The following is a 25,140-nucleotide window of genomic DNA, read 5'->3' as shown; positions in this document are numbered from 1 at the left end:
GTATGACATTTTTTTGTTTTTTTAACCATTGTATACACAATTGCTTTAATTGTTTTTATCATATAAATTAAAATGTTTTGTTTTCTCAGATTCCACATTATTTGCTGTTAAATACATTTCAATATTATACATTATATATATATATATACATATATATATATATTTTTTTTTTAGAATTTATATATTTTTTCTGATGTGACATTTTTAGGTTTTCTCTGCACTGTGATTCATGTAACAAACAACTCTCTCTGTACGTATTCCTACGTCACAGTCAGACCAAGAACCCAAACTTGAGTACCTGCTATGAACTTTTATTGGTAAGCTTTGAGTTCCTGACACCTGAGTTCTTAGAAAGTGCGGTCGAGCACGTCCAACTTTTGAACTGCTTCCTAGGATAAAATTCCAACTGCGTCCACAGGCGTGCGTTTGCCAAGCTGGACTGTCCTACCCCAACCGCAACAGTACATTCTGTACACTCCACGCCCTCTTCGCAGCGAATAAAAAAAAAAAACACTCACACGCTCATTCACTTGGGGCAACAAAACAACGTGTTTGCTCGCTGTCAACACAGCACGCCCGCTGATACTTAGGGGCGTGACGTGTGACATCACTTTTTATTCAACTACATGTTTGTGTGTGAACGAGCGCAGTTGGGTGGAAAAAACAAACAGCAGCTGACACGTAGAACCTACGACTTTTTAATTACACGCATAAATGGGTTGTTTGTGACTGCTTCTGTGTCACCCTTTCACATCATTTATTGGTGGGAAGTAACTAAGTACAAATACTTTGTTACTGTAATTAAGTACAACGGTGCTTTGAGATAACATTTTATTTTGTTCCGACTGTGCTCGTAAGGCAAAACACTCGTTTCTCAAATCATATTTCCCCAATAAATGAATGGAAATGCCATTAATCTGTTCCAGCCTCACCCCCAAAAAACATATTTTTTTGTAATGTGTTGTTAAGGAGGAAAATAGTACTATTAAATTGTACTTTATAAAAACATGTAGCGGCATGAGCCAAGGAGCATTAAAGACAAGGCAACAGATTCGGAGAAGGAAATTATTTCCTACCCAATCCTAGAATTGTTTGACATTGGCAGGAATATGTTTGCATAAAAATCAAGCCAATGCTAGTGAGCTCTTGGTTAAAAAAACAACAACAAAATATGACATATAACAGGACTTTTTTTCTTCTCAGTATGAGCACTATGCAAGTTAATAAAAGAGGGAAACTATTTTGTGTGCAGATGAGTTTTCTTCCATTTATTGTATGTAATTGACAGTAAAAAAAAAAAAAAAACATTTTTACTTTTGTACATTTCAGTCTGTACTTTTATTTTTTACTTACTGCAAGTATATGAGTTGAATTAGTACTTCTACTTTTCCCAGTCTTTTGGTTTTTTTCCCCTTACATGTAGTTCTACTTACCACTGCCAGCCTTCCCAGTTAACATGGACATTTGACTTCTAAAGCCGTCAATGGCAGTGAATGTGTTAAGTACAGAGTATAAGTACTTTAGCCAAGTCTGTTTATTAGCTAAAGAAAAAAAAATCCCGGTTTAAAAAAAAAAAAAAAAAAAAAAAAAAAAGCGTGTGCTTTTGTTTACGACGGCGTGAACCCCAGGAGCTGTTCAATGGGCTTGTATCGCCACTCGTCCGCTTCCAGCTCCTCCACCAGACTCGCCAGCTTCTCCATGCGGGACACTTGTTGATCTGTTGGAAGATTGATACACAACAATCAGCAAAAAAATATAAATATATTATATAGGTAGTCCCTTTTTTTTTTTTTTTTTTCTCTCTTACCGTGTTTGACCTGCTTCAGTGCCGATGCCACTTGGTAGCTGAATACCGACTCGCATAGAAACCTGTCTGAGCCGTCTGTCAAGGGGAGCACAAGAGTGTTAGGCAAACTGCTGAATGTGCGGCCGACATTTAATACTGGCTGCAAATAAAACCTCACAGTAGGGCCGGGCAAGTTTATTTGTCAGGACGAAGAAAACTTTTTTTTAGCAGCTTCTGTGGTTCACACTGCATAACCGCTGATGTGCACTACTTAGACTAACAACATGGCTGCGAACAGAGGAGCTAGTTTACAAAAGTACAATCACTAATGCAGGGATTTATCCACGTTGGAAACTTTTGACCTGAGGTTTGTGTTTCCAAGCCACAAATATTTTGGAGAGGTCGGCTTGCCTCAGCTGTCCAACTCCACACGAAGCGCGTGAGAGATCTGGCAACAGAAAATAATCCATCTGAGCTGTACCATTCGACGTCTCATTTTATGATGTCAAATTGTTGAACGTTTAAATGTTAATTATCTTGCCTGTACGTCGCCACTTTGTAACCCATAAAAATACCAATTACTACTTTCCTATTAGTGACCCAACTTCCAGGTACAAGCCAATGCTTGGTAAATTTTTTGTTTTGGCGTTGCGAGCCAAAATGTGTGTTACGAGCAAGCTCCGGATACACCGCCGCTCGAGTGAAGTGGAAAAAAAAACCAAAAAAAACCTGCAGGTAGTGCTATGCCCGCGCATGTGGGCAAGGAGAGCCACAGTTGCCGATTCAGCTTCAGAAGTTTTTTGAATAGGCCAAAAAAATGCAAATACAATATGAGAACACTCGGAAGGAGCTGCTGTCGGCCACAGCTCACGCTGAAATATCCCCACTCCGGCTAGTGGCGTCACTGTTCGGGCCACGCCTCTTAAAGGCATACATCCAACACAGTGATTAAACAGCACGCACTGACCATCTTGATCATGAAATTAATCATTTTGTTAATCCCTTGAAATCTGTGTAAATCCGGATTTGTCTTCGAAACATACATCCTACTGCGCATGGGATCAATATTTCGACACATACCTTCCATCATTTCACCGGCTCCTTTGGGGTAAGTGTACAGGACCTTCCTTGGGGGAATGAGCTCCGAGGCGCTGAAACCCGAACCGGTCACCGAGCTGCCGCTAACGCCTCCGGCCGAGGAGGACGAAGAAGACGCCGCCATTGCCTGTGCAACATTTTGAAAAACACTCACTTGTCACATAAACTACATTTGTATCCAACATTACGAGTTAGGCAACGGGGCTCGTGTAAACACTAAGGTTAGCTCGCGCTAGCCATTATCACTCCCGCAAGAGAAGCAGCCAATCGAGTAATACGCTGACACCTCGCCAAACATCGCAATTTGATCACGTTCTAATGTAACTTACCGTCAATGCGCGTGATAACCTGCAAACTTTGACGTCAATGCGCACAGCTGAAGCTGCTGTTTTGTTTACATCAAAAATACTTACTCTGCATTTTACGACAAAGCCGGGCGTTTTACGGCAAAGGCTTAACGAAAGACTTTACAAATACGTGGATTGGAGAACGTAAGGCAAAATTCACCCTCCACTTTACTTGCAGATTTACTAAAAGGAGCCTCAACGGAAAACCAAGGGATGCACACGAGTTGCACTCATAGACATCAAATATACATAGATTTGTTGCCGGGGTACCCAAGAGCATCACAAAGCGACAACCTAAAGTGCACAAATTAATGCCTCTCATTCACCCATTCACACACAAACACGCCACCATATTTGGGAAACACATAGGCACCAAAAACAACGTATATGACTTTTATTCCAATGTACATTGGTAGCTTTAACAACTGTGCAAACATAAGGAAAAGTACATATTTATAAGTACATATTTATAACCATCAATACTTTTTAAGAGTGTAAAACGGTCGACATATTCAAACTGCAAATGAATGAGGCAACTTCGCGTATCGCTACGGTTTGACACATGCAATATGGCGGCTACGTTGACGTGACTAGTTGGCGCCCAGCGCGTTATCTATTTCGATATGATGTCTATGACTGAGTTGCACGTATGTAGCTAGCTTACTTGACAAGTTATTACAATTTGCTATTTTGTGACATATTTGCTGAGCGTAATTTCCCACGATAGTTACGATTTATTTTTCACGGGCTCTAGTTGACAACATGGACGTTTTACGCCCTCCTGTAATTAATATAGATGGAAGAATATACCGAAGGAACGTCATTCAAGAAGAACAGTATGAGGAGGAAGAGGATTTTTCCTACATGGGACCACCTGGTGAGTTGACGAACTTTGACGTCTGTCAATATTAACATTAGTCCCCTATCTAACAGGTGGGGGAAGTGTTATAAAAAAAAATAATTATAAAAGGGGGGAGGTTTGTGGTTCAGAAAGTGATGACAATTTGTCGTGTAGAGAGCGAGGAGTTCGAGGCAGAAGAAACCTGTGACATTCACGTCATTGAACAGACTGAGAGAGGATTCCGTTGTGCCATCGACGTGCCAACTGTCCTGTACAAGTAAGTCATGCAAAAATACACACACAAAAAAACAACAAAACAAAAACACGTTACACTGTGAAAAATGTTCATCGTTCTTGTTTTGGCTTCATCCGACAGATACATCATCGGGAAAAAGGGAGAAACGCGTAAGCGGCTGGAGTCAGACACAAAGACGTCAATTAACATCCCCAAGCAAGGAGTGGAAGGACAGATAGGTACAACTCTTATTGGAGCCGAACCGGAAATTAGCCTGTTTTGAGGGGGCAGCCCTGTCTTATGCAAATGAGCCACTGCTCACCCTACACACGCCCATTTTCATACGTCAGTGAAACACAGACGCAAAAGAGACATCAGTGGTTCCTCGATTTTAGCTAGTCCGTGGAATGTCGTCTCAGCCTTACTGTAACTTGGTTGTGTATTTTAAACACTTCATGATGGGAAAGATTTATTTTCAAGTTCTTTTTCCTCCTGACAGTTGTCACGGGACCGCACAAAGCTGCCGTCTCGTCCGCCATCACGAGAATCGAGGTCCTCATCGACAACTTCCGCAAGAAGCAGCCTTTCACGCACTTCCTGTCGTTGCCTCTCAATGACCCCAAAATCCAAGAGGGATTCCTGAAGTTTAAAGATGGAGTCTTGGAGCAGTGTTCACAGGTACAATAAACATACAGTGCATCCGGAATGTATTCACAGCGATTCACATTTTCCACATTTTATGTTTTACTCCCTCTTCCAAAATGGAATAAATAATGTTTTTCTTCTGCAGATTCCGTGCTGTATTGCTATCAAACAACAGACAGTTTGAGTGTACTTTTTTGGGGGGGGGCGGGGTACACAGGACCAAGGATTAGATGGAAGCATCTTTCAGAACCCGGCAAAGCTTCACCTGACTGTCGGCACCCTCACGCTGTTGGATGATTCGGAAGTGAGGAAAGCAACTGAGCACCTCCAGGACTGTCAAAACCTTATCAGGTATGTTGTTGATCTCTAACATTGTGCTTTTACGGATAAATATTACGTATTTTTTGTTTTCCATTTTTCCTGTCAGGGACATCGCAGGAGGCAAGCCTCTGCCTTTACGGGTGACGGGCGTCGAGTATATGAACGACGACCCCGGAATGGTTGATGTCCTGTACGCCAAAGTCAACGTGAAAGACGGCTCTGATAAGTAATAGAAGTTAAAAAAAATAATAATAATTTCTTTGCGTTCAAGTTTACTGACACTGTTCGTCGCGTGTGGTGGTTATGCGCCAGGTTGCAAGTGATCGCCGATCGCCTGGTGGAGTATTTTGTCTCGAAGGGGCAGATGGCGAGAGAGTGGGACCGAGTCAAGCTGCATGGCACTGTGATGAACACCCTATTCAGAAAAGACACTACGGGTACATAGCAGTGCCAATGTAACAAATTGTTCATTTTAGTTGTATTTTTTTTTTTTTTTTTTTTTTGATAAGTTAGAAGGCTAAAGATGCAATTGAGGCGATCTTCAGCCGAACTTATTTTCATTATTTTTATTTACAACAGAGAGTGGAATGTAGCAAACAAACAAAAATCCAAAAACAATCTAACCAAACAAACCGGGGGCGCATTTGATTTTTAAAACACACAGATGCTTCAAGTCAGTCGCGTGTGTGTGTGTGTGTGTGTGTGTGTGTGTGTGTATATATATATATATATATATATACACACACACACACACATACACACACACTTTGCCCACCCTTGAACCAAAAAACAAACAAACAACTGAAGCAGTCAAACAAGAAAACCATTCAATCACAAGATTATAACAATCTAACCAACCCAAGGATAAAAAAAAAGTACCAATGAAACGATCGAGCTAAACAAACCAACCAACCACTGAAACAACTAAACTAACCTAAACTCCAGTGTCAAATAAACAATCTAACAAAACCAATTTCATTAATCATCTAGAAAATATATTCTCCCAGTTGCAACGGCCAAAGTATGTGTCTATTAACACATAATTTCCTGCCTTGTTTTTTTTGCATTGGGCATAAGTAAAAAAAGGAAAGTTGTTAAGCGTGTTTTCCAATATACCCGAGTAGAGCTGCGATGTCGACACACATGGCTCCGCAACAACAAATTCCTCAAGAGACAGTTGCGGCATCCACAGCTCTGTTTACGTGAACCCACAGCATGTTTTCCAAGTTCTGACAAAGGCCTCATTCATTTAGGCCTCGGATCAAGCTTTCCCCGCCCTCCGATGTTCCCAAACATGTCCCAACGCAGCATGTTTACCAGCATGTGGTCAACATCAATTATGGCCTGAATTACACTTATTGAAATAACCTTGATTTTGTGCCCACTCCATCAGCATGTGAACAAGACAATTTGATTTCAAGACACCATGTTGTGTTTTTTGACGTCAAGTACTGAGGTCCTTTTTCACATTCTCCTTTTTTCCCCCCCCCCCAGTGAAAGAGGCGAGCGGGTCGGGAAGACAAGGCACGAACGAACGAGAGGCGTTTGATGCCAGAAAGATATTAAAGGTGACAGAAATTATTTTCAAGTGTGGTATGAATACCACTGGTGGTACACAGGCTCCATCTAGTGCTTTGAGAAAGAATCACTTAAATTAATTGACTTTTTTTTTTTTTATCAAGTGCAGTACATTTGTCAGGTACAGTTCAGTTGTATTTAACTTTTAAGTACAGTACATTTGGATTTAATCATTTAAAATGTTTTTTTTTTTTCCCCAAATACTATGCTACTGTAATTTAACATTGGTCATCGTGGTGGTACTTGTAGAGTGAAGTATTTCTTTAAGTGGTATTTGGTATAAAAGGTATGAGAACCACTGGGTTAGAGGAATACGATAAATTTCATTTAGAATTCATCACAAGTTAATTAGTCAGATTCATTTTTAGTATCCACATCCAACACGAATTTGGTTTTAAAACTAGAAAGCAAATATGCCACGGTTACTATTTTGTAAACAAACATAAAAATTAAAAGCGAGTATAAAACACACTATGGGGAAAGGTTACGAGAAAAAGGTAATGTTACAGGAATTAAGTATAATAGTGACTTAGTTCGGCGACTCCTAATGGGACAAGCCGCACGGTGCAACAACTATTTGAATCTCAAAATCTTTATACTGTTGCTTGTAACCAAGGTAACACAAAATTCTGACATCCTTTTCAGTGCTGATTAGTCACACAGCTGTTTCTAATCTCGCCATCCGTCACCTGCTTCATGACACAAGCACAGACGTTATGTCGAGTCTAAAATGTGCATTCATTTTGATTGCAGATATTTGGAGCTTATCATTTCGGAGAGCTAGATCTGAACACGGTGTCACTCTCGCAGCGATACTCAGCCGGCTGCACGGGCTACTACGCCTCTGCAGGAAGTATCAGCTTCTCCTGAGATCATACTGCCCTCATAGACTCTTCCAAGCCTGGAATTCTTTATACAAATGTGATACTTGGCTGCCGGCCGGCAGTGGCGCTCTGAGGGATTCTGTCCAGTTGGGGGCAGCAAAGGCTTTTGTTTTCCCCTCTCAAAGACCCAAAGAGGGGTCCGCCACTGTATGGGAACATGGAATTCTTAAGAAACGAATACAAATCATGCCTACAACATAATTTCCTAATAATGAGTCATGGGTATCTCGCTGTGATTTGTGAGCTTGTGTTGAGCCGAAATGAACTATTTTGATCACTACGTTTTCTCCACCTGACGTCCCACTTGGAATAGTCGTGTGACCCAGTTTGAGTCCCAACTTTAGCGTACAGCTGTCAGCGATGAGGATTCTCATTAACGACTCGCCGTTAAATCTTAACGCGGCGGAAGCACACGTGTGTAAGATGTCGCCTGGCTTCATCGAGAATGGATGCTCAGGTGTGGCTGTATAATATCTGAAATCCATTTGCGAATAAAAAGTAGTCTTTTGAAAAAAACATTTGGAACCCATCAGTGTGCAAGGAAGATAAAGGAAGACCATATTCGAGGGGCAGTCATGACCTCAATTTAATTTAACCTACTAATAATTGATTTTTTTCCCAGACATTTTCACTGTTTGTACTTTAAATACTTATTTAAAGGTTAATCTAGAAAAAAAAAAAAAGTTTTGTTTAAGCCTGTCCTTTTCCTGTTAAGCCAATTTGGAAATGACGTCTTTGTTGGATACCTGTCAGAAGCAGAGAGTTGTGATTGAATTTCTTGCTTTGGAAGCCGAACCGCCACCAAACTTTCTTAAAAGTTTGCAAAATGTGTTTGTGGAGGCTGCAATAGGCCACAGTGGGTGTCCAGGACCAAAGACAAAGAACTAGAGCCTAGCACTATTCCCAGGATTTTATCAATGAAGATAGTCTGCCGCTCCTTCGTTTGAAAGCAGGCACAGGTGTACCCTTTCCTGGGCCGAAAATGATGATGCACATTCCTAAGATATAAAACCTAACAATCCAAGAGCAAACCCTATTGGAGTACCACTCCATTAAAAAAACCAAGGTGGATCAATCCAGTTAATCTTTTCATGGTGTTTTGGAGGCTCTACCATCATATCTTGGACAGCAGACAAATCTTTCACCCCATTGGCTTCTTAGATCAGAGGTTGCCAGAGCAAATCATGCATCTAACTCCCATGATTCGTTTGGTTGTTTTTACTTACTTACGACTTCTATTGCTACCCTTCCATTTATCCCGACACCTGGAGATCTCTGGGGGTGCCGCCTAGGAACTGCCTTAACACCGTCGACAAATCTAAAGGTACAATTATAGATGCATTTCTGAGGGTGCATACCCGTCTTCGTATTCGTGACTGATGACGGACGCTCTCTTGATCAACACATCGGATCTACCAATTGGCACCATTGTCGGGATGTTTACCCTGCTATGACCTTGGCTTGTCCACCCAGGAGCTCATCACGTGCCTGTCCAGCATCGACTGTTTTGATGCCAGTGGCCGAGATAGTTCAGCCAGCTCAGCGGCGTTGAAGGAACGCGATCCTGCTCTTGGCCGGCCTCCTTCAATACCGGTTAGCTGAAGCAGCGATATCTTGTAGCCAAATAGGTTGCTGAATTGAGTTAAGGGTTGAGTTAAGATTTAAAAAAAAAAAACAAAAAGCAGCACAGGGTAGAGAAAGTTACGAATAGGAGAAAGCCACAGTCACTGATGCACTTTCACCCATTTATTGACAAAAAAGTCCAACACACAAATACAAAATGAGAACACTCGCGAGGAGCTGTTGTAGACCACATCTCACGCTGAACTATAACATGCCAACCTGACTCCAGCTCCTGTTGTCACTCACTAGGCCACGCCCCTTAAAGGAACACATCCAACACACGGATACTACAGTACAAGGAGTAATTGGGTCACTTTAATACTTCATATTTGATCAATAACGGTATAGACAGGGCCCACTGAATTTATTTTTGAAAATCAATTTGACTGATATTTGAATTCTTGGCAGTTAAGTAACATTTTTCAAACTTTTAATGACAAAATGCCTTTACTATTAGGAGTCAGACACGAAGTTTCTTGACTTGCAACATGTTTTATAAAGATACTAAATATATTTTATAATAATTTTACAAATGCCACTGGAGACCACCTCGTTATGCTGTTACAATACACCAGAGGGATCTATGAGCTTCAGTGCCAGGATGAGGGAGCCACTTTGCATTCACACAATAGCAGCCAGCAAAATAAATTGTATTTTTGAGATATGAATATGGATGAATTTTGTGAAGTGTCGGAACTATGGCACGTCTTTACCATTATTACCTAACCGTGGCTTGAAACTCTATTATGAAACCCTAAATCGGGCATGAAACCCGTTGACACCCTAACCCTTGTTTAAAACCCTAACCCTAAAAAAAAAGACAGATACAAATCCCTAACCCAGCCTTGAAACCCCAAATGCGGCTTGAAACTGTATAACATCATTTTTGGGCGGTCCGTCACTTAAATGACTCCGACGTCGATCGCATCCATTCCGCTTAAATATTATTATAAAAGACATGTTAATATTACGAGTGGTCCACCTTGTAATGCAAATAGGGTATAAAGCGGTAGAGAAAGTCTGTGGCGAAAGTTGGTTAAAATCAAGCAGTCCTTCACTGAAATGACTCCGACAGTCGACCGACTCTTCGGATTTTTTCTCCACTTAAATGTTATAAAATGCTTCGTAGCATTCTAAGTGCTCATAATGTAACATGCATACCATTTTATAAAATGAGTATGTGCCAAAGTGGGGTCTAAACTAAACAGCCAATAAATTTACAAAACTCAGCGATGGTTGAGTTCAAGCAGTCCGTCACTTAAATGAGCCCGACGGGTTGACGCCACCCCCATTCATATTTTTTTTTCTTGCTTAAAATATAAATTAATAAAATTTTAATTAATATAACAAAACTGTTGGTAATATCGTATGTGTTCCAAGCTGCAACATATACCAACCAGTAATAATAATTTTAAAAAACATCTCATGGCGGAACCAAAAGTACAGCACAATCGACAGCGTGCAAGTCATGTTTTTTTGTGTGTGTCAAGTAGCTAGTTAGCTAATGGTCACTTGAATGTCAAATATAATTTGACCTGACGTGTTTTAAGATGAAGCAGCACAAACTGTCTGCTGGGAAGCGTCTCGCCAAGCCTATTCTCTTCGGGTCACTCATTGTTGGACTGGCCGCTGCCTTCCTCAGCAGGTACCCTTCTTCAGTATTTATTACTGTGTTCACAGTTTTAAGGTTCATTTGAAATGGATTCGTTTTGGTTCCTTGTCTGGTCCGCTCATTACTCCATGGAAATGCATCTTTAATATTTTACTTCTACCAGCAACGAGCTTCGACGTACAGTATCGTTTGTGAAGAAAAAATAACACAGGATTGAAACCTTGATTTGACACCCTAACCCAGGCTTTAAAACCCTAATTTGAAACCCCAACTGTGGCTAGGAACTACTACTTTGAAACCATAACCCCTGTACAACTCGAACCCACGATTGAAACCCGAACAATTGAAAACACTAATCCATTCCGTTGTTTGAAACTCCATCCCAGGCTTGAAACCCTAACTCTTAAAATACCAAGCTTCAAATCCTAATTTTGGGGGGGGGGAAAATAACAAATAAAAACAATGCTATGGAAAAGTCAATGTGCTTGTGGCATTTGTACCCAAAAACATACGTGATGAACATTTAAAGTGATGCTGACTTTGAATGTTTTGATGACAGATATGAAGATGAAAAATGTTGTAGTTTTGACATCTGAGACATTCATTGTTGTGCGTCACATGCAGGCACAGGTTCCTCCAGGACGTGGAGGACATGCGAGTGCAGGAGCGAGCGAGGAACGACGCCAAGAGGATGGAAATCGTGGAGAGGAGGCACAAACAGATGGAGGAGGTGGCGGAAAAGAGGAAAGGAAGCAGCTCAACACACATACAAAGGCCTTAAATAATAATTACAAAATGGACATCTTCATGTGGACTGTGCCTACATGTAAAACATATGAAGGCTGAATCATTTCCATGTGCAATCTTTAAAAAAAAAAAAATTGTTTGTCTTTTGAGAATTCTTAAAAGAAACTTGAGTTTGGTTAAAAAAAAAAAAGAATTCTGATTGCTGTCAAAGACCAACTCTTCATTTGTGAATGGATTGAACTTCTATTGTAGAACTCACAATACTTGAGTCTGTTTTTTTATTTTTTTAATTGAAATAAATTAAATATACAAACATCACCACACACCGGTGATATTACACATGAATAAATAAAAATGAACTGAAAAGTGCTTGGTTTGCCTGTCATGCAAGGAGGACCAAAACTGCCAAAATTAAATAACGAAAACAATGACTTAAATACATAAATGTGTCAAATTAATTCAAATACAAAATAATTTTCTGTACAAACAAAAACACTATTCTTTGCTATAATTGTGAAATATTAATATTTTAGAATTGTATTATTAATTACATTTTGACTAACAAATTTTTAAAACTATGAATATGCAACAGTAAACTATTAATTATATTAGTGAAATTTGATTAATTGGTCTACTATAATGTGAAATAAAGTGAAATATTTATGGAAACATTTTAATCCAATACATTTAACCAATCAACCAAAATTAATTTCGCTAATAATTCATTTATTTCGTGAAATATTTACCATAGAACTCATTAAATTTGAGTCTGCTATTATACATTTTTATGAAATAATATAACAATAGAAAAATATAAGTTTTTACATAAAATGAATTTGTATTTTAATGAATGATGACATTTTAGTTCTAATTTTGATTAGTTCATAACACATTTAATGATTTTTTTAAATTTAATTTTTCCATTTTTAGTCCACCATAGTCATGACCTGTTCTTTTTGTTGTTGAGTGATTTAAATTGCTGACAAATAGATTTCTTGCCACCAGTAACTGGAATGTAAACGATCAATATGACCAAAAGTGTGACACATTTGAATAGCCCTCTTCCGTCTTTGGTCACAGGCGCGACAGAAAGCAAATGGAACGCAAAAGACAACCACCTTTCCTTCACGACGTTTCAAACATTTACAAACATCAATAAATAATGCAGAGACAATTATAACGGAAACACGAGCGTGCACGTGAATGCTTACTTTGACTCTCTATTGCTCAGTGATGAGTGATAAAAAGTGTTTGCATATCACTTTAAGGTCATTGCCACTTAGTCACATGATATCCTTTTGGCGGGGTCTGCGGAGGTGATTGTGCTCAAACAGTGAGGGGCACCAAGCCGGCTGAGGAGGCAGCTGGAGGGACTGTGATGGCCGTAAGGGTCCCTGGATCCAGGCTGCTGGCGCCTCTGCTGAAAAAAACAAAGGAATACAATTTTAAAAATTAATCACGGCCCGCATCAAATGGTTACGAGAAAAACTTAAAAGGCACACTACTGCATTTAAATCTAAAAATACAAGTAAAAATTGGGTTTTAAAAGAGTAAATAGATTTGAATGTTACAAGATATCACAATTTATGCGCAAGCGCTTTGAATCATGACGAGCAATATCACCTCTTTTGCTTTTCCTCGTCCTGTTCTTTGATTAGATTAATTGTGGATGTTTCTTGTACAATATGAACTTCATTTGTCAAAGTGTGTAGTTCCTCAGGGTTCCGTTCACAGTCCACTGCTCTTTTATATTGTGTTCTTGAGGTTTTATCTTGTATGTTGATGATGCTCTGATCTACAGTGTTGCCTTGACTTACGACTGCCCCAACTTACAGGTTTTCGAGTTATGAGTTGAACATACTTGGTTGATTTTTTGCTTTGTTTTGTGAGTCAAAATTTGAGGTGTGAGCAAGCTTTGGGTAAAAAAAGCTTCAGGCTTTTTGGGCCTGAGTGAAGTGAAAACAAAATGGAGCAATTGTGATCACCTCACATGTGAACAAGGACAGTGAACATTTTAAATAGATGTCTGCTTATGGCAAAACAAAATGTTTAGATTTATGCTTGAATATTATATACAATTAAATTACCCTCAATTCCCACTGAAAGTTTCCAATTTTGGAATATTTCTCAAATTCCCCATCTTAACTTTCCATGGAAATTAATCAGAAATTTGCAGGAAATATTCCAGTTTTAGCTGGGAATGACTCTTGACTCATCCTCACAGAGGGAAAAAAACAGAAGAGACTCACGCTTTGTCCAAGTAGGTGATATGGAGCGACTGCGAGTAAGCACTACTGTTGGCATTGAGGATGTTGCCATTGTCCAGAGCGTAGGTCTTCTTGGCCTGCTGCTCCTTGGCCAGGTTCCTGCACGCGGCCAGTTTGGCCTCCAAAACCTGCCAGGACATGAGGCTTGTAATGGGGAGGACAAAAAAAAAAAAAAAAAAAAGGATTTGAGGGTTTACAGAAATCCAAAACGGACTCACCCCTACTTTCCTCAGTAGGTCGCTGACAATGTTGAGAGCTGATATCCGCGCTGACGGTGTCAGCGGTGAGTTGCTGGCGTAGCCTGTGGAAAGTCCTGCAAAAGATAAGGTCACTCCCGAGGAATCAACAAACGCTCACGTCAAGCTACATCAATACAATACATAAAAATAAGTTAAAATGTGGATGTAAAATAGTGATGAATTATTTGTAATTATTAACTAATACAGTATTATGATTATCATCAACTCATTAAAATATATAAACAAGTTCAATGCATGTGTAAAATTGTTTATTAATAATTCAATCAAATGATTCATAATTTTAGTTTTTTTGCATTTAAATAATTTTATTTACTTTCAAAACTAAACTGATAAATTAAAAGTAAAATTGCATATTTAAACAATGAATCCGTTTTTTTAGTTTGTATTTGTAATTTCATAATTATTTAACAAATTACAATATTAAATTTAATATGTAAAAATTATTATTTTAATCAAATTATGTAATTCAAGTTATTTTTTCTAATTCAGTGAACCATTCTTAACCAATTACTTATCAAATTGTTAAATGTATTTTACAAATTTGTATGGAATAAATCAATTAACCAGTTATTTAATGAGATTAATAAAAAATCAATAATAATAATAATAAACTCCTCCCACAAAGCTGGAAGCAGTCGTGGGAATATTTGTTTTTATATTAAGACTCCATCACATTTAATTAATTGTTTAAGAGCTGCGTCCGAATACTTTAGTCCATATGGTGTAAGATGTCTCTGGCTGCACAGACCTGCGGCGTTGGCGAGGACGGCGTTGTCCAGACCTTTGCTCAGAGGCGTGGCAGGCATGGAGATTGACAGAGAGTCCATCTTGACATTGTCGTGCGTGGGCGAGCTGGGGGCCGACGTCCGTCTTACGTCCACCTGACGCTCGCGCACGGCCAGCTCCTGACGCAAATCTGACGAAAGAGAAATAATTAGTCCGAGATGACGGCGAAAGCATTTACAGGCAGTGTCGCATGTTGTGTATACGAGGATGGGTTGAACAAAGATTTGTTTTTTTAAGTAGCCATCACTGAGGTGATAGTCGAGTCTTATGTGGATTCATTGATGAGGTTGTTGCTATTTGTTTTCAGTTGGCAATTGGCAGTTGTCACCTCTGGCTTCATCTTTGAGCCGCTGAACGGACTCGAGTAGTGACTCCTTCTCGTCCAGCTCGCTCTCCAGGAAGGCGTTCCTCTCAATGGCCTGGTTCAGACGCTGCTCGAAGTTCTCCAGAGACACGATGGTCGCTCTTAGGGGCCCCGAACAACACCCGACTCGGTCAGAAGGAAAGCGGAACGCTAACTGAAAAGTGCCCACAAAATATCATCTGACCTCTTGGCTCGTTCCAGGTCATCATTGGACTGTTCCAGTTCTCGGACGTATTTGTGGAGCTGCTCCTTGATGCTGCGCGTCTGCACCAGGTCGTCCTCCAGCACGGAGATCTGCTTGTAGCTCTGAGAGTACTGCTGCTCCAGTCTTTCCTGTCACAGTACACACGCAAAAACTATCATCATCATCATACATTTTTCATCACACCCTCAATGCCCTCAACTTGTGACCTACATTTAATATACAGACATCACTGCACATCTTTGGTACAGTTACCATTACTGGCTTTTTGATTACAGTGTGGCAGCCATGACTAGCGTGTGGACAGAAAAGTAACCTTAATGAGCAATTTCAACTCATACATTTGGTAAGTTTACATGTTGCTTCGAGATGTAGTGAACATGACCGGAATGTCACTGTTGAAAACACAACCCAAAGTCAGTTTAATCAAATAAATTCACAAATACCAACCTAGCCCGATATATGTCTCATGCACACACGCTTAACAATATGGACAGGAACAAATGCAAGAGTAACGTTTAGCTTGATTTTCTACGACTACAATATTATAGTCAAAAACAGCACCGCAAAGAATTCTGGGAAGTAGCAGGTTGTGCTGACCCAATTTTCCATGATGATTTGTGCTGACTATAGCGCAGCTACTAACACTAAAGCAGTGACTAATACTTTAGCCAGGAACTCGCCGTCAACACCACGTCCGCATGGGTTATTTTTTTTTTTTAGATCAGCAAGGAAAGAAGAAAAAAGCAGATCTGAGGTGGAAGGAAAAAGGTAAGGGACAAAAGTAGTTTTAAACAAAGGAAGGATGCAAAATAAAAAGTGTCTCTGAGGGAAGGAAGGAATGGGGAAAAAGGTGAGGAAGTAAAGTAGAAAAAAGTAGGTCAGAGGTGGAAGAAAAGAGAAGACAAAAGTAGGAAAAGGAAGGAAGGATGCACGTATAAAAAGCGGGTTTGAGGGGAAAGGAGGAGAGGAGGTAAGGATAAGGATGGAAGTAAGGATGCAAGACTAACAAGAAACTGAGGGAATTCAGGAAGGAAAAGATGTCAGGGAGAAAATGTAAATGTAATAAATTGATTAAGCAACTAAGTGTTTACCTACTTTTGGCCCACTGTATATAATTGTATCTGTGTTGATTCTATTCCCGATATCTGGATTAGCCGTTACCTTGAGCGTTTCCACGTCACTCTTCAGCCTGAAGTTGTCAGACTGCAGGTCCTTCAGGCGATGCTCGGCCTGGCCCAGCTGAGCTTCCAGCTCGGCCTCCAATTCCCTGCTGCCCTCCTGGAACTCCAGCAGCTCCTCGTGAGCCTCCTGGTAGCTGCCGGCCGGCGCGGGAGATGATACAGACAGACAGAGTCGGAGAAAGACATCACGTTCGAGACGAACTACTGATGATGTAAGAAGGTGCATCTGAAATGGAAGCAATAAAAGAAGGCCAGCTCTCCTTCCCAGCTGGCAAGAACACAGCTACCGTCCGTTGAGCTCCACATTTGACAGTCGAAATCTTAATAGGTTAAAACACAAAAATGTGTCACATACTTTGTCTTGTACTTGACGTAGAGCGCTTTCCAAAAGTTGATTTCCTCATCCTTGGAGGAGAATTTAGGTATTTTGTCCGTTTCCATGGCAATCACGTCTAAACAGTAAGGAAGTCTATTGTTTAAGATACATTTACAACACTTGAAGAGGACACCGCACACACTAGTCAGGTCAGCATTGCAAATGTCAATCAGTTCTCAATTGCCTTACATGGCTAAATAACACAAAAGAAAATAAATACAAATAGTCTTCATATGTATAACTACACAGCCACATGAACTAGCCTAGTTGGTTACATAACCTAGTTGGCTGCATAACCTAGTTAGCTACAGAGTCAAGTTTCAGTCTAGTTAGTTATATAGCCTAGTAAGCTACACAACCTAGTTAGCTATTTAGCTTGTTAACTGCATAGCCTAGTTAGCAACACAGCCTAAATAACTACATGGCCTAGTTAGGTACAAACTAGCTACAGGTTTTTGTGATATAAAAAAATAAGAGTATGATAATTTCTGAACTTTTTCCACCATTAACCTAAAACCTGCACAATGCAATTGAGGGGAAAAACTGATATTTTAGAGCGGAAGAAGCTACAAAAACATCTGAAGTTTATTTGGGGTTAATCAGAGGCACTATAATTGACGGCAGGTGTGTGCTAAACAAGTAAATGTGATTGGTTATTTTGGAACAGACACATCCCATTTATCACGCACACTTGTGCAACCACTTTATCTCAGTTTATTTTTACTTCCCCTCGTAAAAAGTGTTTTTTTCCCCCTCAGCTGCGTTGTACACCTTATAGATCACAATGTTGAAAAATATTTGAAACGATTGATCTAATATCACAAAAGCTGGCATTTGAACAGTAGTGCGGAGAGTATTTGTATTTACTAGCCCGGTTAGCTACATACTAGCTCTATTGTCCACTCACTTTAGGTCAACTAGGACTTTTAAATGTGGACGCACAAAGTGACAAATGAGTCTCTATCATCTTTTAGCAGGTAAGCATCACATTTATACTTTTTTTCCATTTCTATTGTGTATGCTTCTAACGCCTTATATAGCTTTATCACACACGACTAGGAAGAAGTTATGAAACATTTGGCCGGCAAATATTACTCAAAATACATTACTGGGAGTGAATAAAAGCACTACAAATGAGTAAAATGGCAAGGATTATCGACAAGAGACGAGGTCGAGCTGTCAGATACGGCTGAGCTCGTTCAAAACCAGTCAACCGTGTATTTATTTATTTTTTTAATATTCGAGATTTTACTTCGATGTAAAGCAAGAGGTATAAGTCATAAGTTTACCTGCTGAACATCACCTCATGAAGAGAGATATTTGCCGTCTTAATGAGATGTTTATCGGCTCATTCCACAGCTTGTGGAGATTGGCGATGCTTCCTCTTGTTCGCCGTGTTGCTCGGCGGCTGACGAGGTCACAGAGCGGGGCATCGGCGCCACCCTCTGGTCATCTTCTGTAAGTGCGCTGTTCACGGACAGCGAGTCACATTAATGCAAATAATAAAATTAATAACGTTGTTCATTTCGGGCAATGTTATGTTTGCTTCAATACAAATAAAAAAATGAAAACATTTTCACGTGGGCTTTTATACATTGCTATGTGTTAGTCAAATATGCACACGATACATAGTCGTTACCCAAAGTACGTACGAAAACGTCATGACGCAATTCACGGAGTGACGTTGAGTGTTGCTAGGCGAACAGAGAAAAGACAAGGAAACCAGTCACACAATGTTGCTTTTTAGAGTAAATAATTTTAAAGAAATATTCAAGTTAATAATAAAAAATTAAAAAGGAAATAAAAACACCGAGCTAGCCAGGAGTCGAACCTAGAATCTTCTGATCCGTAGTCAGACGCGTTATCCATTGCGCCACTAGCCCACAGGAACAGAAGGTCTATTTTCTCTTAATAACAGTGAACAGACGCAAGTCCGGAAATGCAGATATAAACTTTAACGTCTAAAGGTAACAAAAGAACACACAGCAAGTCCTATAAAACATTTTTAATTGTTGCCACATTCTGATGATTGCCCCCCCCTCACACTTTGAGACAAGATGTTCACATTTCCTTTTTGAGTCCAAATTTAATAGTATCAACACTTTGTCACAAACACTTCTGACCTTTTTTGGGCCTCCTGTGCTGCAAAGTAAACATGTGCAAGAACACACAGAAGATTCATTTGTCTCTTGAATCTTCACGCTCACAAAAGTAAAATAAAAAAAACATTATTAAGAATAAGAAGCATCTTTTTTCATCATTTGTATCCACATACACTACAGATGAGACATTTAAAGAGTGTGGTTAAAAAGCATGCTGGCACACTTTCACACAGGACACACGTACACACAAACTTCTATTCTCGCTTCCTTTTACACAACATACACACAACCTGCCAGGTTTACATTCCAACGAATGATGTTGAAAAATGCCGTCATCAGTGTGATGGCCAGAAAAAAAAAGCGTTTACAAAAGCACAAGCAACACAACATGACAGATGATTCAATAAATTGTTCTACATTAGGTTTATTCTAATCTTCAAATTGTAAACAGTGCTGATTAGCTGTCATTTCATGTTGTGACTCGGGCTCTTTAGTCCCTTTTTTTTTTTTTTTTTTTTTTTTTTTTTTGAAAGACAAGACAAGTCCAGTCCCACGTCAGGTGTAATATCACATTCAGGTTCACTGAACTAAACTATGTATATAAGCAAACATCAACATTTAATTCTGAAAGTTGGATCTTCACTCTGTGATTGTAATAAAACCGTATTCCCTCATAGCATTGATGTCTTTTATCAAATAAATATTAGAATCAGTCCAGGGGGTTAATTGTGTAAAACAAGACTACAAGTGATCTAATAATAATAATAATAATAATGGAGACATAATGATGAGTTTTCTTCATGAGTTCATCATTTCAATCCAGCCAGTATTCCTATACATCAACATATATATTTATATTTAAGTCACTATATACAGAGCATGTACTGTATGTACATAAATGTATTTACAATGAGTCTTTTTTTTTTTGCACGTGACAAGCAAGAGGAATGTCTGGCCCCACGTTTGAAAGCTTCTCGCCCGCCAGGGTGTCAAGTAAAAAGGGTTCGCAAGAAATAGATCTGTATCATAAATACTCTGCTCAAAATAAAAAGGATGCTTTGCACGTCTATGGCCACACGCACACACGTGGTCACCTTCCACGTGGAAAAAAAGCGCATCCTTCGTAACTGGGACAAAAATAGCAGGCTACTTCTCAGTGATGAGAGCATGTTTTCTGGAATGTTCTCTCTCTTTCGCACTCATCTGAATGACCTTCTAGACCAGTGATTCTCAAAGTGTCGTACGCAGGCTCTCTCTGGTTGTACGTGACCAAATCTCTGAATTAAATATTCAAACTGTCCAAAATGTTACAGTGGCTTAAAACATTTTTTAATCCAGTACAGTACATTTAAATTCAGTTGTATTTAACTTTTAAGTACAATACATTTGCATTTAATCTTTTAGAACTGTTTTTTAACATTTATTTAGGTAAAATGGAGAGCGAAGTACATAATTTTGGAGGTGGTACTTGAGGTAAAAAGTTTGAGAACCACTGTTCTAGATAATGACCTTGAAGGTCATCAGCCACAAAATCAGGGGGTGGGACAAAGTATGGCCCGCGGGTTACAAATCTTTCGTCTTTAATCCGGCCCACCAGCATTGACATTATCAAGAGTCTTAAGGTAATCGTTTATTGATCTCCAGAAGTGAGATTCATAATTTAATAATAATAATTTAACATTTGGTGCATTAATTTAGCCTGTTGTTTCCCTAAAATTTGTTAATTCAAATATATTTAATATATCATTTGTAATTTATTTATCTAATGAATAGGTTACTTGATTTATTGTAAAAAATAAATAGAGAAAGAAACCGTTGCACATACACAGTACATCTAATATGTACTAATTGGATTGAAAATGTAGTTAGCGAAATGAATTATCATACAATTTTAAAATGAGAATAAACTATTATTAAAATGAAGTCATCCGTAACCCTAATGAAGACAAATGTGACAAAATGGATGGATGGAACTATTTTACATATTATAAAGTCATTTTAATTAGATCTATATATTTTTGACGTCATCTATGAATGTCCTGACCCATGTGTCCATTGTATTAAAAATAAAAAGTGGCTCTGGAGCACAAAGGTTTGCCCACCCCTGCTCTATTCTCTATTCTTTGCTGTCTCCTGTCAATATAAAATACGTTCTGATGTTTGACTGGGAATCATAAACTCTGCAAATGTACACTATAGACAATACTTTTCAGTAAATGAATGTTAATCATCAAGATGTTTTTTGTTAGTTATTCAGCTAAGTGTCTACAACGTGCATGTTGGTTGATGACACACACGCACACGCACGGACACAGAATTCACACCCAGGCTGATGTCCTTGCCAAGAGGAGAGTGGTTGATGTTATTCCCTTTGGAGGAATTGCCATAAAAGCGCTGAATCCCCCACCTCGCTCATGTGTTTCTTGTCTGGCGTGTGGCGTTCAAGGCATCAAATAAGGCAAACACAAACTAAAAATGGAACAATCCAAATGCATGAATGCATCAGGGTGTGAAGGGGGAAGTAGGGAGAGGGATGCGTCATAGCACCGTGCTCTCCGAATCTTCCCCCTCCTCCGACTCGATGGCTCTGAGGCGGCTCGAATCCAGCAGCGCCACCGAGTGCCTGAGGTGGCAGACGTGCGCCAAGTCCAGAAGGCCGTCCAGCTCCATGTTGATGATGGGAATGTCCAGGTTGCAGAAGGAATCTGCAGGAGCAGAACATTCATTCATCATTCAGTCTTTTGTTTGGGATGTGGAAAAAAATTGCAGGTGGAGGGTGTGGGCCATGCTGGTCGATGGAGTGTGCGGGTCCAAATCAGGCATGAGGAAGGAGAACAATATCACGATGCGACCAGAGGATGTTTTATAATGTATCCGCAGTCACTCACAAAAGTCAGTACAACTCACATTTTTGTCAATATTTTGTTATAGCTTTTCAAGGGACAACACTGAAGAAATAACACGTTGCTGCAATTTAAATTAGTCACTGTATATATGTTGTATGTCAACAAAAGTGTGTGTGTGTGTGTGTGTGTATATATATATATATATATATATATATATATATATATAAATTTTTATTTTAGGGCCATAATCACCGAGCCCTCATATGTATATTATAGTAGCGTAACAACAAAGTTAACATTATATTCTGTAAATTCACACATGGAGGAGTGGGGGGGGGAAGAAGGGAGAAGGTGGCAGTGATGTTCAAAGCGGGCAGCAGGAGCAAGGCATTATGGGTGCCAGGCTTAGCTTAGCTTAATTTAGCGCATCCCTGGCCTGCTTTGATAGGCCATGCCCACACGAGCCATGCAAAATGGGGTCGGGGTCGGATTTATGGGGAGGCGCCATGTTGTGGCCAAGATGGGGTCGGAGAGGGCATGGGGGGCGAAGGGAGTCCTGCTTACCCTAAAAGTCCCTCAAACACAACGATGGCTCAAACGGCTGAAACAACAATTACACATCAGAACAGTTAAACGTGATTAGTGGTCATTAAACACACATTCTGTGTAAATACCAATTCTAAATACACCACTCACAAAAAGTGTATTTGACCTTCTTAGGTCACAGTTTAGTTTTGATACTCTCATACGGGATCTAGCTGTATGTATGTTCATCTTCCATTCGTCCATCCATTTTCTGAGCGGCTTTATCCTCACAAGGGTAGCGGGAGTGCTGGAGCCTATCCCAGCTATCATCGGACAGGAGGCGGGGTACACCCTGAACCGGTTGCCAGCCAATCGCAGGGCACATAGAAACAAACAACCATTGGTACTCACATTCACACCTACGGACAATTTAGAGTCTTCAATTAACCTCGCACACATGTTTTTGGGATGTGGGAGGAAACCGGAGTGTCCGGAGAAAAGCCACGCAGGCACGGGTAGAACATGCAAACTCCACACAGGCGGGGCCGGGGATTGAACCCCGGTCATCAGAACTGTGAGGCAGACGCTCTAACCAGTCGTCCACTGTGCCGCCGTATGTTCACCTTATGTAAGAAAAAGACAGCTCTTACCTGTGGACATGCTCTCTCCAGGAGACAAACCATCCAGCAGGCCAGACGAGTGCTCCAGTGGCGGGGGGCCAGTGCCGGGGGTCAAGGGCGGCTGCGGGGGAGGCAAGCTGGGTCTCTGCCGGGGCGGCTTGGGCGTGGGTCGGGCCTTGATGAGCGTCCCGGCCAGCGAGGGCGGCGAGGACAGAGACGGCGTGCTGGCCATGTGGACGTGTCCCAGGGAGCCGATGGTGGCGTAACCTTGCGGGTAGCCGAAGCCGTACGGCGAAGGGGTGCTGGGCGGCGTGGGTGACAGGCTGACCGGAGACGGCTGGCCCGTGGACTGCTCCGACACGGCCCCCGTCTGGCTGTAGGGGACTTTAGGCGGGATTGGAGCCAGCTTCTTTGCTAAGGGGGAGTGAAAAACACATTTAAAGATCAGAGACAGCCCAAGGCATAAGCCAGTGGCTCTCAAAACGGGGTCCCTCGACCGTCGTGGGTCTGCGAGCCGTAGCTTGGGGGTCTGCAAAATAATTTGCAACAAATAATTATGTTGTATCATTTTTTTTTTAAGCGCATAGCTCAAGTAGATATAAAAAGTCTACACACCCCAGATCAAATGCCAGGTTTCTGTGATTAAAAAAAACAAAAAACAGAGACTTAAAAATGTCTGGAAAAGCCTACTAGAACAGCTGGACTATATTTGGGGTTAATTAGAGGCACTTCAAATCGTGGCAGGTGTGTGCTGACTCCCATTTGACATGAGTTTGAATGTGATTGGTTAATTCTGGACACAACTAGATCCTAGTTATAAGAGTGTCTGCACACTTGTTATTATTTCTGTTTATTTTTCCTTGCCTCTCATGAAAAGATTTTTTGGAGGAAAAAGGTGCATTTCTTCAAGAATATGGTCCTACTTTTTAAGACAATAAAGGGGTCTTTTACACAATAAAACCCATAATATTCCAAGAATAATGTATTTCTTAAATTCCCTTTTAAAAATGACTCTCTCCGTTAAACATTTACTTTAATCTTAATTTTACGGCTTGATCTTAAAAATATGAGTCTAATCTCGTAAGAGTACGTCTTTTTATCGAAACAAAACACCTCTTAGAGCATATCTGAACTTCCCTTGGAACTCAAATTTTGTCTCGCAGCACAAAACTAAATAATCAACCAAGCGACGGCTTGTAAATCCCAAAACTCGTAAATTGGGGATTTCGTGAATCAAGGTACTGATGTAGTCTGTCTATGGTTAACAACAATGAACGTCTTCTTACCTCTCCTCAGCGTGTGTGGGCTGTGCTCAGACTGGCCGCCGGAAGACAGCGTCACTTGGAATCCCTTCTGTCCGATAACCGGAGACAGTTCTTTGTTCTTCAGGGTGCTGAGGTGAGACAAAAACACGTTTAGGCCCCGAGCTGACTCCACCATCACACTTGTATCCTTCATTGTTGTAAAAACTTGAGTTAACCTATCAACTTATTGACCTTACAGGATAGCCACAATGAGGGTTGAAGGGTAAAAACATCTTATGCTCTACAGAAGCTTCCAGCAAATGAGGATGACAGAAGCATTTAAAGTCGGGCGCACGGCCATGCAAATGAGCCTTTGAGCATTCATATGGTATGACATCACTTGGATGTCATCAACCATATAGTTGTTATCTTTTTTTTCCTCGTGTGAACTGAAGGTGACAGCGGAGTCTCGCGCATGCTGATGTGACACATCACCGTCCCCTGCATTGGCCCTCGACTTTTGCTACAGTTTATGCTCTGCCTTTTGATATTCTTACCAAAAACATGCATGTTAGGTTTATTGAAGACTCTAAATTGTCTATAGCGGAGGTTCTAGAACGTTTTGGGTCCAGGGGAGAAAATACAGG

At 40.3% G+C, this 25,140-nt stretch overlaps 4 protein-coding genes and 1 non-coding gene across 16 annotated transcripts in view; 1 reads left to right on the top strand and 4 right to left on the bottom strand.

The window, feature by feature from the left end:
• Positions 1–682: 682 nt before the first annotated feature.
• Positions 683–3,445, bottom strand: anapc16 (anaphase promoting complex subunit 16). Of its 2 annotated transcripts, none has more exons than XM_061706151.1 (4): positions 3,298–3,445; positions 2,867–3,011; positions 1,808–1,882; positions 683–1,717 (listed from the first exon to the last, which is right to left on the bottom strand). In XM_061706151.1, exons 2-4 carry the CDS (start codon positions 3,006–3,008, stop codon positions 1,608–1,610), a joined length of 327 nt encoding a protein of 108 aa, XP_061562135.1. In that variant the 5' UTR covers positions 3,009–3,011; positions 3,298–3,445; the 3' UTR covers positions 683–1,607. The 2 variants fall into 2 exon arrangements, with proteins under 2 accessions (XP_061562135.1, XP_061562134.1); XM_061706150.1 differs by having other exon boundaries at positions 3,214–3,298.
• A 395-nt stretch (positions 3,446–3,840) lies between these two features.
• On the top strand, positions 3,841–8,007 carry ascc1 (activating signal cointegrator 1 complex subunit 1). Its single transcript, XM_061705970.1, has 9 exons — positions 3,841–4,108; positions 4,247–4,349; positions 4,449–4,546; positions 4,807–4,985; positions 5,170–5,303; positions 5,380–5,499; positions 5,586–5,710; positions 6,768–6,841; positions 7,605–8,007. Exons 1-9 carry the CDS (start codon positions 3,994–3,996, stop codon positions 7,719–7,721), a joined length of 1,065 nt encoding a protein of 354 aa, XP_061561954.1. The 5' UTR covers positions 3,841–3,993; the 3' UTR covers positions 7,722–8,007.
• A 3,981-nt stretch (positions 8,008–11,988) lies between these two features.
• LOC133417566 (nuclear distribution protein nudE-like 1-A) lies at positions 11,989–18,594 on the bottom strand. Of its 6 annotated transcripts, none has more exons than XM_061705365.1 (9): positions 18,446–18,594; positions 17,136–17,232; positions 16,761–16,914; positions 15,579–15,727; positions 15,359–15,495; positions 14,993–15,160; positions 14,203–14,285; positions 13,967–14,112; positions 11,989–13,137 (listed from the first exon to the last, which is right to left on the bottom strand). In XM_061705365.1, exons 2-9 carry the CDS (start codon positions 17,219–17,221, stop codon positions 13,044–13,046), a joined length of 1,017 nt encoding a protein of 338 aa, XP_061561349.1. In that variant the 5' UTR covers positions 17,222–17,232; positions 18,446–18,594; the 3' UTR covers positions 11,989–13,043. The 6 variants fall into 6 exon arrangements, with proteins under 6 accessions (XP_061561349.1, XP_061561347.1, XP_061561345.1 ...); XM_061705363.1 differs by having other exon boundaries at positions 14,203–14,297; positions 18,446–18,593; XM_061705361.1 differs by lacking the exon at positions 18,446–18,594 and having other exon boundaries at positions 14,203–14,297; positions 16,761–17,006; positions 17,136–17,151.
• Positions 18,595–18,597: 3 nt separating this feature from the next.
• Positions 18,598–25,140, bottom strand: part of arhgap44b (Rho GTPase activating protein 44b) — a 39,593-nt gene continuing 33,050 nt past the window's right edge. For 3 of the 6 annotated variants that reach the window (XM_061705354.1, XM_061705353.1, XM_061705357.1), the window contains 3 exons: positions 24,536–24,642; positions 23,280–23,663; positions 18,598–21,963 (listed from right to left, as the gene is read on the bottom strand). In XM_061705354.1, coding sequence (XP_061561338.1) covers positions 21,797–21,963; positions 23,280–23,663; positions 24,536–24,642 — 658 coding nt within the window. In that variant the 3' untranslated portion in view covers positions 18,598–21,796. Of the gene's footprint in view, positions 21,964–22,668; positions 22,706–23,279; positions 23,664–24,535; positions 24,643–25,140 lie in introns of all 6 variants that reach the window. The other 3 variants (XM_061705358.1, XM_061705359.1, XM_061705355.1) reach the window with 2 other exon arrangements.
• Positions 18,967–19,039, bottom strand: trnar-acg (transfer RNA arginine (anticodon ACG)). Its single transcript has one exon. It is a non-coding gene; the product is annotated as a tRNA-Arg (tRNA).

The sequence above is a fragment of the Phycodurus eques genome, chromosome 19 (genome assembly GCF_024500275.1).
Source record: "Phycodurus eques isolate BA_2022a chromosome 19, UOR_Pequ_1.1, whole genome shotgun sequence".
Lineage (NCBI taxonomy): Eukaryota > Metazoa > Chordata > Actinopteri > Syngnathiformes > Syngnathidae > Phycodurus > Phycodurus eques.
Note: the sequence above shows the minus strand (reverse complement) of the source record. Positions and strands in the feature narration are given on the sequence as shown.

What these genes read in the sequence shown, in the direction of transcription:
- ascc1 (XM_061705970.1), top strand. Translation starts at nt 3,994, where the DNA reads ATGGACGTTTTACGCCCTCCTGTAATTAATATAGATGGAAGAATATAC. An exon ending in TTCCTACATGGGACCACCTG is followed by an intron (nt 4,109 to 4,246) that starts GTGAGTTGACGA and finishes TTTGTCGTGTAG; the next exon opens with AGAGCGAGGAGTTCGAGGCA. An exon ending in GTGAAAGACGGCTCTGATAA is followed by an intron (nt 5,500 to 5,585) that starts GTAATAGAAGTT and finishes GTTATGCGCCAG; the next exon opens with GTTGCAAGTGATCGCCGATC.
- LOC133417566 (XM_061705361.1), bottom strand. Translation starts at nt 17,006, where the DNA reads ATGCACCTTCTTACATCATCAGTAGTTCGTCTCGAACGTGATGTCTTT. An exon ending in GTGACGTGGAAACGCTCAAG is followed by an intron (nt 15,728 to 16,760) that starts GTAACGGCTAAT and finishes GTACTGTGACAG; the next exon opens with GAAAGACTGGAGCAGCAGTA. An exon ending in GCTCAAAGATGAAGCCAGAG is followed by an intron (nt 15,161 to 15,358) that starts GTGACAACTGCC and finishes CTCTTTCGTCAG; the next exon opens with ATTTGCGTCAGGAGCTGGCC.
- anapc16 (XM_061706151.1), bottom strand. Translation starts at nt 3,008, where the DNA reads ATGGCGGCGTCTTCTTCGTCCTCCTCGGCCGGAGGCGTTAGCGGCAGC. An exon ending in AGCCGGTGAAATGATGGAAG is followed by an intron (nt 1,883 to 2,866) that starts GTATGTGTCGAA and finishes TCCCCTTGACAG; the next exon opens with ACGGCTCAGACAGGTTTCTA. An exon ending in ACTGAAGCAGGTCAAACACG is followed by an intron (nt 1,718 to 1,807) that starts GTAAGAGAGAAA and finishes ATCTTCCAACAG; the next exon opens with ATCAACAAGTGTCCCGCATG.